At 66.7% G+C, this 12,582-nt stretch overlaps 1 protein-coding gene across 2 annotated transcripts in view; it reads right to left on the reverse strand.

The window, feature by feature from the left end:
• Positions 1-387: 387 nt before the first annotated feature.
• ITGA5 (integrin subunit alpha 5) overlaps positions 388-12,582 on the reverse strand; it is a 57,786-nt gene continuing 45,591 nt past the window's right edge. For both annotated transcript variants that reach the window (XM_044994768.1, XM_044994767.1), the window contains exons 23-30: positions 12,116-12,196; positions 11,660-11,765; positions 11,092-11,244; positions 8,580-8,681; positions 7,879-7,992; positions 3,857-3,958; positions 3,387-3,509; positions 388-2,760 (exon numbers count right to left, since the gene is read on the reverse strand). In XM_044994768.1, coding sequence (XP_044850703.1) covers positions 2,677-2,760; positions 3,387-3,509; positions 3,857-3,958; positions 7,879-7,992; positions 8,580-8,681; positions 11,092-11,244; positions 11,660-11,765; positions 12,116-12,196 — 865 coding nt within the window. In that variant the 3' untranslated portion in view covers positions 388-2,676. The remainder of the gene's footprint in view (positions 2,761-3,386; positions 3,510-3,856; positions 3,959-7,878; positions 7,993-8,579; positions 8,682-11,091; positions 11,245-11,659; positions 11,766-12,115; positions 12,197-12,582) is intronic.

Raw genomic sequence — 12,582 nt, forward strand, 5'->3', positions numbered from 1 at the left:
TTGGGGAGCTCGTTCTTAGGCTCCTCTCTCCCCACGTGGATTGTACAGGGAGCCGGGGCTGCTGAGTGGCTGGTGCACACGGCATCACAGGTCCCACACTCTCCAGCAGGGGGAGTGGCACATGCGGCCGCACTCGTGAGTCCCATCCTGTTCAGCAGGGTGCAGTGGCACACACCAGTCCCATGTGCTCCAGCAGGGGGCTCTGGTGCATATGCACACACAGGTCCCCATCCTGACCAGCAGGGGGCGGTAGCGCGCGCGCACACACACACACACACACACACGTCCCATCCTTTCTCCCTCTCTCCAGTGCACGCCATGCTGCTCGCACCCACTAATCACAACCGAGGGTGACCAAGGTGCAGCCATCAATGACCAGGCGAGGAAGAGTCTTTAGAACACATTTAATAATAAAATAACAATAGAGAGTGAGCGCCTCCCTGAGGCAGGAAGCTGGATCCCCCCCAACCAATTAATGACAACAGCTCCCCCACCCCCTGCTCACTTTCCCTCGAGCAGGGGGGGGAAACGACCTGTTTTTTTCCCCCATTCACCAAAAATTTCCAACCCTTCCCCTCCACTTCTCTCAAACCAACAGCAAATCAACACAGAACAAAGAGGGGAAAGTGTCCGCCATGGGGAGGGCCCCAGTCCCAAGGACCGTCCCCCCAGTACACAGCACCAAAAGGCACCAGGGCTCTGGCCTCCTGAGCTGGGATCTGCCCCCATGGGGTGGTGTGTGTGTGAGATGGGCGGCTGTTTGGAACAGCCAATATAAAGTGGAAGGATAAATACCAAGAAGAGGGGACAGACACACACCCCCCCCCGGCTGGGCAGGGGCTGCTGGCTGTAGTGCAATTTCGACTCTCGGCTGCTGCACCTGCCCTGGGAGTGGCCGCGGAGCCCTGATCCCAATGGGCCATGCTCCAGTGAGAATCCAGCAGCTGCCAGAGCCCCACCCCCAGCCCCGGGACCCCGCCCTCGATCCCCTGCCCATGGCCTGCGGGAGAGAGGAATGGCGACTCGGTCCCCACTTTGCCAGCTCTCGGGCCCTGGGGCAGCAACGGCCAGGCCTGGACCCCAGAGCGGCCGTGGGAGCACGAGTCACAGCTCAAGCTTCAGTCTCACCTGAGCACCCCCAGCCCCGGGAGAGGTAGGGGCAGGACCCAGGGCTCTGGCTCAGCCCAGCAGAGCGAGGGGTTCCCAGCCCTGAGAAGGGTGCGCTGCCCGGGACCCCACTGACGGGATGGGGGCTCTGGGCGAGGGTTCGGCTGCATGGTAGCTCACGGCCCGGCCCTTCCAGCAGCCTGGCTGTCCTGTTTGCTGGCACCTGGCATCTGGGCTGGTCCACCAGGGCAACGGCTGCCCCCCCAGGCATCCCTCCCCCGAGACCAGCTAGTGCCGTCTGGGAGCGAGACCAGGTTCCCGGCTAGGCAGCCGTGGGGCAGCCGGCCCAGGGGGCAATGGGGCAGAGCCCGCGGAGTAGGCTGCTCTGGCACCCCTTCTCCATGACGGAGTCTGCCCAGCCTGCGGACAGCTGCCCAGGAACGCCAGGCGAAACCCAATGCTCTCCATGGGGGTCCTGCCAGGCTGCGCCCAATGCAGCCCGGCCATCCCTGAGGGCCAGCGTCGGAGGGCAGCGCAGGGCCAGCTCGGGGCCACCCCCAGATTTCAGGCAGGAGACAACATAATAACTTAGAGACGCTGGGAGCGGGGCTGGAGGGGAGGGGGGATGGGGCGGGGGAGGGGGCTGGCCCTACAGCGTGGGGTCAGTGCAAAGCGGGGAGCACCTGGGCCAGACCTCCAACCACACGAGAAAATTCCTGATCATAATTAAGAAGATTAATACTGACGTCGACGGGTTTATTGCACTTGGAGAGCCCAGAATCCTGGCCGCAACCCCGGGGCCGCCCTGCCCCACTGCCGGGCTGCGAGCTCAGGGCTGGGGCAGGCGCAGCTGGCGGGCCATGGCTTCGGCTTCCTATGCTGCAATCTTTGGCATCGCTGAGTGTGGCCCCGAGAACCCCTGGCTGGAAGTGTCCATCATGTCCTCGGGGGAGCTGCCTCAGACAGGAAGTGGGCTGGGGAAGGCAGGAAGTCCCACCCAGCTCCATGGCGGTGGCTGCATGGGGCGATTGTGCTTATCCGGGCGTGTCTGAGTGGACGGGCAGCTTGTAAACTGTCCTGTTCAGACTCCACGACCCTGTGCCAACCCGGCCAGAGGGACGGCACGTCACGCTGTGCCGCGGGAGGAGTCCACGGCGCCGCAGAGCCCAGCAGGGCCTCCCAGCAGCCTTCAAGTATTGCCCGTGGCTGGAGAGCGCAGCCCTCAGCATCTCACCCGCTGGGGTGCCCGCCGAGGGCAGTGGGCGGCTGCCGGGGCCTGGTGCCGAGGGGAGGCAGAGATGCCACCCCTATGGGCACAGATCAGGCAGGGCGTTCTCCAGTTGCTGCTGAAGTCCTGGGGGCTCAGCTCATGGCCCCCCCACGGTGGGGCTTCCTTGGGTCTGTCTCTGCCCCACTGGCGAGCTTGCTGGGAGCGGCCCGTCCTTGCTGTGCCAGGCCGCGCCGCCCCTCCCCGATGCCGCTCCGAGGCGGCCACGCCGGCAAAAGCAAACAAGACAGACAGACAGACAGAGCCCAGACGCGCAGAGCAGCTGGGCGGCCCCGGCCCCACTATGCCTCTGAGGCCGCCTGTGGCTTGAGCTGAGCCTTCTCCATGGCCGTGCCGTAGGGCAGGGAGCGTTTGAAGAACCCCAGCTGCAGAGACAAGAGGCAGAGAAGCCGGGCAGTGAGCGCACAAGGCAGCACTGGCACGGGCACGGGCACTGACAGCGCCTGCCCCGTCTCCCAGGCCCCCTGCTCCAGCCACTCGACCCCATTCCCCCCCAGAGCTGGGCACAGAACCCAGGAGTTCTGACTCCCAGCCCCCCGACTCTAACCACTGATCCCCAAGCTACAGAGCTGTAACTCCTGGGTGACCCTCGCCTGCCCTGTCCCTGCTGGCATCGCCCCACCCTGGCGCTGCCCCTCTATCCCAGCCTGCGGAGAGCTCCCTCCTCGCAGAGGGCAGGCCCCACACCGGAGGCTGGTGGCTGTTCACAGGGGCTGAGGCCCCAGCCCGCTGGCTCAGGACCTGCATGGTGCTGGTGCCTGCTCCCTGCCTGGGGAGGGACGGATGCCCATGGGCCGTGAGAGGCGCCTGCTCCCCAGCTGCATGCCCGGGGAAGCTGGCACTGATGGCCCATGTTGCAGTGAGATTGCTGAGCTGAGGGATGCCTGCCGGCCCGGTGCAGCGCGCCCGCGGGGGACAGCCCGGCCTGTGCTCCCAGGGCTGGTTCCGGAGGCTGCTGGGCACCCCCCGCACCCCGGCCCCGTGCCCTCACCTTGTACAGCACGTAGATGAGCAGTGCCAGCAGCAGCAGCCCCAGCAGGATGGCCAGGATGATGATCCACAGCGGGACCCCGTGGCTGCTCTCCGGTTTCACCCACTGAATCGCCGTGGACACCTGCCAACGCCGTGAGACGGGGAGGGTGAGACAGCAGCCGGGGGCTGGGCTCCCCCCACACCCTCCTGCTTCCCCCTGCCCGCGGCAGCCTGCTCTCTGACCCCCATGTGGGCCCAGAGCTTGGTCCCACGCCCTGGGCTACAGAGCTGAGCAGTCAGGCCCTGACGGGTGACCGGCCTGGAGCGGCAGGGGAAGGAGCTCTGCCCCCCGCACACTCTCAGCTGGACACTGGGCCTGCAGGGGGTCCTGCTGCAGGGACTGGGCTGGGCTTTGACTCTGCCCCAGGCGCCCCCTGTGTGCCCCCCTCAGCCCCACCCGCTCTGCATGGCCCACGGGCAGCCACTGACCTTTAAGGCCTCGCTGGGGTAATCCTGGGGCTGGATCATGTAGGGCATCCTGCGGACCTGGTACACGGCCTCGCACTGCAGGGCCTGGGGCTGGTTCTCTTTCTGCAGGGAAACCCAGAAGGGCAGGTTGGCAACATACAGCAACAGGATCTGGAGAGTAGCGGGCGCCCCCAGGCGAGGGCCGCGGGGAGAGTAACGGGCGCCCCGGCACGGCTGGATGAGGGTCGTGGGGAGAGGGCGGACGCTCCAGTGCGGACGGGCGAGGGCCATGGGGAGAGTAGCGGGCGCCCCGGCGCAGCCGGGCGAGGGCCGTGGGCAGAGGGCGGGCGCCCCGTCGCAGATGGGCAGGGCTGCGGGGAGAGTAGTGGGAGTCCCGGCGCGGCTGGGCGAGGGCCGCGGGGAGAGGGCGGGCGCCCCGGCGCGGCTGGGCAAGGGCCGCAGGGAGAGGGCGGGCGTCCCGGCATGGCTGGACGAGGGCCGCAGGGAGAGGGCGGGCGCCCCGGCATGGCTGGACGAGGGCCGCAGAGAGAGGGCAGGCGCCCCGGCATGGCTGGACGAGGGCCGCGGGGAGAGGGCGGGCGTCCCGGTGTGGCTGGACGAGGGTCGTGGGGAGAGGGCGGGCGCCCCGGCGCAGATGGGCAGGGCCGCGGGGAGAGGGCGGGCGTCCCGGCATGGCTGGACAAGGGCCGCGGGGAGAGTAGCGGGCGCCCTGGCGCGGCTGGACGAGGGCTGCGGGTAGAGGGCAGGCGTCCCGGCGCGGACAGGCAAGGGCCGCGGGGAGAGTAGCGGGCGTCCCGGTGTGGCTGGGCGAGGGCCGCGGGGAGAGGGCGGGCGCCCCGGTGTGGCTGGACGAGGGTCGCGGGGAGAGGGTGGGCGCCCCGGCGCGGCTGGGCGAGGGCCGCGGGGAGAGGGCGGGCGCCCCGGCATGGCTGGGCGAGGGCCGCGGGGAGAGGGCTGGCGCCCCGGCATGGCTGGACGAGGGCCGCGGGGACAGACGGGCGCCCCGGCGCGGCTGGATGAGGGCCGCGGGGAGAGGGCGGGCGCCCCGGCGTGGCTGGGCGAGGGCCATGGGGACAGAGCGGGCGCCCCGGCGCGGCTGGGCGAGGGCCACGGGGACAGAGCGGGCGCCCCGGCGCGGCTGGGCGAGGGCCACGGGGACAGAGCGGGCGCCCCGGCGCGGCTGGATGAGGGCCATGGGGACAGTAGCGGGTGCCCCGGCGCGGCTGGGCGAGGGCCATGGGGACAGAGCGGGCGCCCCGGCGCGGCTGGGCGAGGGCCATGGGGACAGAGCGGGCGCCCCGGCGCGGCTGGGCGAGGGCCATGGGGACAGTAGCGGGCGCCCCGGCTTGGCTGGGCGAGGGCCATGGGGACAGAGCGGGCGCCCCGGCGCGGCTGGGCGAGGGCCACGGGGACAGAGCGGGCGCCCCAGCGCGGCTGGGCGAGGGCCATGGGGACAGTAGCGGGTGCCCCGGCGCGGCTGGGCGAGGGCCATGGGGACAGAGCGGGCGCCCCGGCGCGGCTGGGCGAGGGCCATGGGGACAGAGCGGGCGCCCCGGCGCGGCTGGGCGAGGGCCATGGGGACAGTAGCGGGCGCCCCGGCGCGGCTGGGCGAGGGCCATGGGGACAGAGCGGGCGCCCCGGCGCGGCTGGGCGAGGGCCATGGGGACAGAGCGGGCGCCCCGGCGCGGCTGGGCGAGGGCCATGGGGAGCGGGCGGGCGCCCCGGCGTGGCTGGGCGAGGGCCGCGGGGAGAGTAGCGGGCGCCCCGGCGCGGCTGGGCGAGGGCCACGGGGACAGAGCGGGCGCCCCGGCGCGGCTGGGCGAGGGCCATGGGGACAGGGCCATGGGGACAGAGCGGGCGCCCCGGCGCGGCTGGGCGAGGGCCATGGGGACAGAGCGGGCGCCCCGGCGCGGCTGGGCGAGGGCCATGGGGACAGAGCGGGCGCCCCGGCGCGGCTGGATGAGGGCCATGGGGACAGAGCGGGCGCCCCGGCGCGGCTGGGCGAGGGCCATGGGGACAGAGCGGGCGCCCCGGCGCGGCTGGAAGAGGGCCATGGGGACAGAGCGGGCGCCCCGGCGCGGCTGGGCGAGGGCCATGGGGACAGTAGTGGGCGCCCCGGCGCAGCCGGGCGAGGGCTGGCTCAGGACAGCGCTGGGCACTACCAGCAATCAGCCCTTGGGAGCTCAGGCATTTTGCTTCTGTCAGCCTCAGGTCCAGTGAGCCCCGTGGGAGCTGGTAACACAGAGATCAGCTAACAGCCCTGGAGGGGCTTTGTGAGATGCAGCTACCTCTGGTTGGGGGGAGATGACCCACCCCACAGGGCAGGGCACGGCATGGACAAGAATCCTGCATTTAGCTGGAACCACAGGGCATTTGGAGCAGCCCCAGCAGCCAGGCCAGCAGGGGCCCCCCCACTACCGTCAGCCCCCCACCCCCTGGCACCCAGCCTGCCCCTGCAGCACAGCCACACCCACCCTGGGGGCACGCACACTGCAGCCTAGACCCCCCTGCTGCATTGGGGTCAGCACTGAGTAAGGGGAGAGCGGCCCCCGGTGCTTCCTGCACACCCTGGGTGCTCCCTGCCGGGCTCCCATCTCAGCACTGACCAGGACTGACCCTGCTTGGCTGGAAAGGCCCGACGGGCACCAAGGGCAGCTCGCAACAGCTCCAGCTCCCAGCCTCGGGGCTGCCACAACGGCAGGGCTGGGGCCGCACCGGGAAGAGCTGCCACGGGTGACTCCAGATGCAGGCACAGCCACGGGATCCCGGCTCCGGGTAGGAGAAGGGAAAGGCCGAGCTGGCCGGGCTGCAGTCAGGGGCCTCTGGCCTGGGCAAACAGACGTGAATTCGGGGCTGCAACAGGCAATGGAGCTGGGGCAGCGCAGGGGTTGGGATGGCCACCAGGTGGTGATATCGCCTCACATCTGGACACAGGCTGGCAGAAAGGAGCCCAGCTGGCGCTTGCTGTGGGTCTGGGCAGGCCAGTGCATTGCTGGGGGGCTGGGCTGGGCAGGCAGGTGCATTGCTGGGGGGCTGAGTGGGGGCTGGGCAGGCAGGTGCATTGCTGGGGGGGCTGAGCAGGCAGGTGTATTGCTGGGGGGCTGGGCAGGCAAGTGCATTGCTGGGGGGCTGGGCGGGAGTTGGGCAGGCAGGCACATTGCTGGGGGGGCAGAGCAGGCAGGTGCATTGCTGGGGGGCTGGGGGGGCTGGGCGGGCAGGTGCATTGCTGGGGGGGGCTGAGCAGGCAGGTGCATTGCTGGGGGGCTGGGGGGGGCTGAGCAGGCAGGTGCATTGCTGGGGGGCTGAGCAGGCAGGTGTATTGCTGGGGGGCTGGGCAGGCAAGTGCATTGCTGGGGGGCTGGGCGGGGGCTGGGCGGGCAGGTGCATTGCTGGGGGGCTGGGGGGGGCTGGGCAGGCAGGTGCATTGCTGGGGATTGTTCGGGGGCTGGGCAGGCTGGTGCCACCCGCCCCCTGCCGCAATCCTTGGAAGCAGCTGACGCCACCCAGGGTGATTCTCGCGAGTTGGTCTGGAAGAATGGAGGGGGCGAGACCCCATTTACCCTGCCCAGGTAGGAGGGTCTGAGCAAAGAGCCTGGTGGGGAGGGAGCAACAGGTGCCCTGGAATGCTGCAGAGACTCGGGGAGCTCATCCGGGTCACGGCTCCCCCGGCGGGTGGGGGAGAATCCTAGAGAGACCCCAGGGCAGGGCAGGGCCGAGCCAGTGGGAGCTGCAACGTGGGGCCTCCGCGCAGACAGACAGACAGCCAGCGGAGCCCGCCCAGAGCAGGGAAAGGGAGCCCCGCCCCAGCCTGCCAAACACTGGCAAACGGGGGAGCCACGCAGACACCCAGGGCCGGAGGGGACGGATGGGCTAAAGAAGGGCTGGCTGCAGCGACGCAGGAGGCCCCTGCTGACAGGAAAGCTGAGGCCCCAGGCCGGGCCTGCCTGGGGAGCATGTGTGGGGCCTCCCAGACACGGCTGCCCTGGGGGCAGGGAGCTGGGAGGGGGCAGAGCAGTACTCACCTGCTGGAAAGTTTTGGCCCATATCCGGAAGTAAAGCCAAAGGCTGACCCGCTGCTGCCTCTGCAGCGTCCCCACCTGACAGCTCAGCTGGAAGCACTCGGCCTCGGGGCACGTCTGTGGGGAGAGGCCATTGGACAGCGGGTCAGTGACACAGCAGGGGCTGGGGCCCAGCAGAATAGAAGTGACCATCTCCACCATTAGACCTTGAGCCGCTGGCAAACAGCCCCAGGAATGGGGGCTCAGCAGAGACAGCCCAGGCCGAGAGCCCAGTGACCGGGGTTAGCCTCGGCATTCTGAAAGGCAGAGCGACCATCGCTGGCGCCAGGCTCTGCATGGAAAAGGAGGCTGGTAGCAGCGGCAGAACCAGAATGCAGCCACCTCTGGGGCGGGACAGCACACAGCAGTGCTGCGTGGGAATGGGAGGAGTATCTGAATCCAGGTGCAATGGCAGGGGACTGGGTGCACCAAACGCTCCTGAATTAGAACAGGGCAAGGACACAGGTAACACTCTGCCCATGTGTGCCAGGCCTGTAGGCCCTGGGGAGTGGGTGCCTATTGACGACTCTCCACTCCCAGGGCCAGGCAGAGGCTGACTCTTGTGCACTGCACCCCCCTGCAGTCACAGGGCACCCTAGGCGCAGCTGCCCACGGAGATCAGCGACCCCTGGCCTGGGGTGTGCAGCGTTCAGAGAAGCACTGACCAGGGTGTGGGGGCTCCCGGAGGCCCCACTGCTCCACGCCGCGTCCCGTCTCTGCAGGTAATGCTGCTCCAGGCTGGGAGAGGTGGTGGGACTCTTCTCCAGCTGCAAACACATTCCAATGAGAGAGGGTCACCTTCACGTGGTCCCCCACATGCCCTGTGCAAGGGAGGGGCGGGGGGGGGATGCCAGGCCTGCAAGGCCCGCGTTAGATCCCACCCCCGCTGGTAAAGGCAAGCACTTCTAACCTGCCCCACAGCTGCCCACCCCTCTGACTGCAATCCAGCTGTGACCCTTGCAAGAGAGATGCCAGCCTTTGCCCAGGCTGCAGGCACTGACTGACGGCCTTGTAGCTGGAGACCAGACCTGGTCACCTGTACGCTAATTTTGCTGAAAATAGTTATTAGTCTTATAAGAATGTTTTTAGCGTCTAGACGCTATGAAATGCTTGCATGTCGCTGCATGTATTACTTCTGGGGGAATTCTGCACCACTGCACACACGCAGAATTCATGTGCCACGCAGATTTTTTTTCTCAGCTGAAAATACATTCTGCTGAGAAGTGCTGCAGTTATGCCTTTTGCCCACCAGGGGCCACTGCGGCACCAGAACAGAGCAGCCCCAGCTGCAGATAGGGAAGAGAAGAGGCTGCATTCCTGCAGCGCCCTGCCTATGGGGCCAGGTCAGGAGCCATGGGCTATGGGGGGGATGGACAGTGTGTGGCACATGGGGCTGCTGGGTGGGGCCCACAGACTGGGATTCAGAAGGGCTAGTGGAGGGGAAGACTGGAGCAGGGGCTGAATGGGAGTGGGGGGGGCTGAGTGAGGGTGCAGGGACACATGGCGGGAAGGGGTCAGCCAGTGTCTGCATGGGGAAGGCTCCCTAACAATCCCCCTTCCCCCAGAAAAAAACCCTATCCCATAATTTTCCTACCCACACCTAACAACCCTCCAAGTTCACACCCAGGCTCCTTCCCAGCAATTAGTTCCCTCTCCCTCAGCTCCTCCATTACCCCGACTCCCCCCAGCCTTTGCACTGCTTCTGCGGAGGGCAGGAAATATGAATTATTACTCAAAGTTCTGTATTAATATGCCTAGTAAGGCATCTATCTGTCAAAAACATTCAGGAAATGTTTTGTTGTTGTCTGTATTGTTAGACTTGCTGACAGGTGTTTTGGAATAAATTACCAAAATAGTGGAACTAATCTGATTATACTGTGTTATTTTGACAAATAAAATTTGCAGAATTTTAAAATATTCTGTGCAGAAATTTTCATTTTTTTTGGTGCCGAATTCCCCCAGGAGTCATGTATTCATCTCACTGATAATGTCTGGGTCCCATGGTATAAGGCAAGATTTCAGGGGCTGCTCTGTAATGTAAAAGTGTTAGCTTTGAAACTGCCAACAGACACCCGACAAACCACTGCGGTACGTCAGAGGACAAAAGACTTTGCTGATCGCTCCCTTCCACCCAGGAAGAGGGGACATGCACATGGACTCAGCCCATCATCTTGAACTCTGGGGGAAGGGAATCGACATTCCTGACAAGAAGAAAAGGCGTCTTTTTGGCCATTTGAACTCTGAAGGGCCAGACTCTAAACTGAGGCCAGAGATCCCCAGGGGATTCAAAGACACTTGGAAAAGACCGATCACTACAATTCCATCACTTGTAGGACTGAGATGGTAACTCGTGGGGTGTGTACGTTTGCCTGCTTTAACCTGTAAATCTCTCTTATTGCTTTTTCCTAGTTAATCAACCTTTAGACAGTTAAGTAAAGAACTGGCTACAGCTGTTGTCTTTGGAGTAGGAGCCAGCGCACCAGGTGACCTGGGGTAAGTGACTGGTCCCTTGGGGCTGGCCCCAGCCTGAATGCGGTGTGATTTTTGGGGTGTGTGATTGTTAAGTCCAGTGGCAAGACAGACTGGAGAGTCTCAGGGGACTGACTGTCTGTGACTCCATGGTCCAGCGATCCAGGAGTTCACAGTTGTTACTGGCTTGGTGAAATCGAATTACGGAACATATCACCCGCGTGGGGCGTCTGCCCTGCTTCTGACAGTCTGCCCTGACTCGGCACTCACGCTCACGAGCCGCTCCAGGCAACGCGACAACGGCAACAGGAGCCAGGAAGGGGCATGGGGTGGCATCCCCCTCACAGGAACACACGACACAATTCAACTCCATCGGTCATTGCTAGAGCAGGGGCTGCGGGGCCGGACTGGGGCATTAGCAGGTTTCTCAGCAGGTCTCACCTCCTCTGTGCTTGCCCCGCCCAACTCACTAATTTTTGTGATTCCCGACACAAACTCCACCCCCCACCCAACCTCCAGCCCCTGGAAGCCCGGACTCAGCCCCTGGCTGGCCCAACTTGAGCCCCTGCTGCCCTGCGAATGTAACCAGGGCCCACGGGACGCTGTGCAGACAGGGTGGTTAGGGGGTTGCCCCGTAGTGGAGAGCCCCAGCCCATCGCAGCACCCAGAGGCTCGCCCTGGCCGGGGCCAGCCCTGTGTCCCAGTCACCTGCAGCTTCAGTTGGTTGACGGGCTGGCTGGAGGTGCAGTTGGCCGGCACCGAGTAGCGGGTCACGTACATCACTGGTTTCCCTTGGAAGCTCATAGGGCAGCTCAGCTCCAGGACCCCGTGGCTGATGGTGCTGGGACCCTCATTCACCAGCTGCAGGGGAGGAGAGGGAGGGGGAGGGTCTGTGCCAGTCTGCAGTGTCCCACCGGGAATAGGGCAGCCCATCTGGCTGTGCAGTGGCCTCGGTGCCCGTGACCCCCAGGCGAGAGGAGAGGAGAAAGCAGGGAGTGGGGCATTCCAGCTGGCCTGGACGGAGTGCCCTGGTGGAGTGAGCACCCCCCCCAAAACATCCCCCCTCAGTATGGGCCCCCAGGGCGAGCCCCACAGGCAGCCCCTCTGCTCCCATACTGGCCCCAAAGAACCCCCCTCCCCAACCTGTCCTGGCCCCATGGCCCCCCGATATCCCCCAGCAGAGGGGCTGGAAGATTGGACTGCTCCTACCCAGCCTGCAGGGGGGATGGCGCGGCTCCCTCCCAGCCAGGGGAGCTGCGCCTCGTATGACACCCACCTCATACACATGCTGCACCTCGGGGCCCACATCCTGCTCCTTCTCCGGACTCCTGGCAGGCTTCCAGCCCGAGACGGGGAAGGACACGGCCTCAGGCTTGGAGACCCTGCGGGGCAGACGCAGACGGTCACTGGCTGCTGGCCCTGGGGATCAGTCCCCGCAGCCCAGACAGCCTCTGCAGCGAGGGGCCACTGGCGAGCTGCGCTGAGAGCTGCTGAGCTCGCGTCATGCAGGGGCCACAGAACAGCCACAGCTGGGCCATGGCTTCCCTGCCGGCCTGGGCAGGATGTGAATTAGTGACTGGGGGAGGAGGGTGTTTGCTGGAGGGGCGCTGGGGGGGCTACAGAGGAGCAGCTAACAGGACCTGGACTGAGTGCTGGCCCCCCCCGCCCAAGGCCAGGCCCCCTTGGCTCAGGGCTGTGGCACTGCAGGGAGGCTGGGGCCGGGCACACTCACCCGTGGGAGGAGACCCTGGCGGCGGCCTCGACGCGGAGCGGGAACGCCACCACCTCACTGTGGGAGTTGTTCTCGTTCTTGCTGTGGAGAGAGCAGAGCGCGTCACGGAGCAGCCTGCTCCCCTGCCCGGCTCCCTGCTGCCCCCCGCATGGCTCCCTGCTGCCCCCCGCATGGCTCCCTGCTCCACTCCGTGGGGAGAGCCCTGGCACCAGTCAGAGCCCCGCCACCTCCGGGCCCGGCCGGTCAGAACCCCGCCGCCTCCGGGCCCGGCCCGTCAGAGCCCCGCCACCTCCGGGCCCGGCCGGTCAGAGCCCCGCCGCCTCCGGGCCCGGCCCGTCAGAGCCCCGCCGCCTCCGGGCCCGGCCCGTCACAGCCCCGCCGCCTCCGGGCCCGTCCCGTCAGAGCCCCGCCGCCTCTGGGCCCAGCCCGTCAGAGCCCCGCCGCCTCCGGGCCCGGCCCGTCAGAGC

The sequence above is a fragment of the Mauremys mutica genome, chromosome 20 (genome assembly GCF_020497125.1).
Source record: "Mauremys mutica isolate MM-2020 ecotype Southern chromosome 20, ASM2049712v1, whole genome shotgun sequence".
NCBI classification, from domain to species: Eukaryota; Metazoa; Chordata; order Testudines; family Geoemydidae; genus Mauremys; species Mauremys mutica.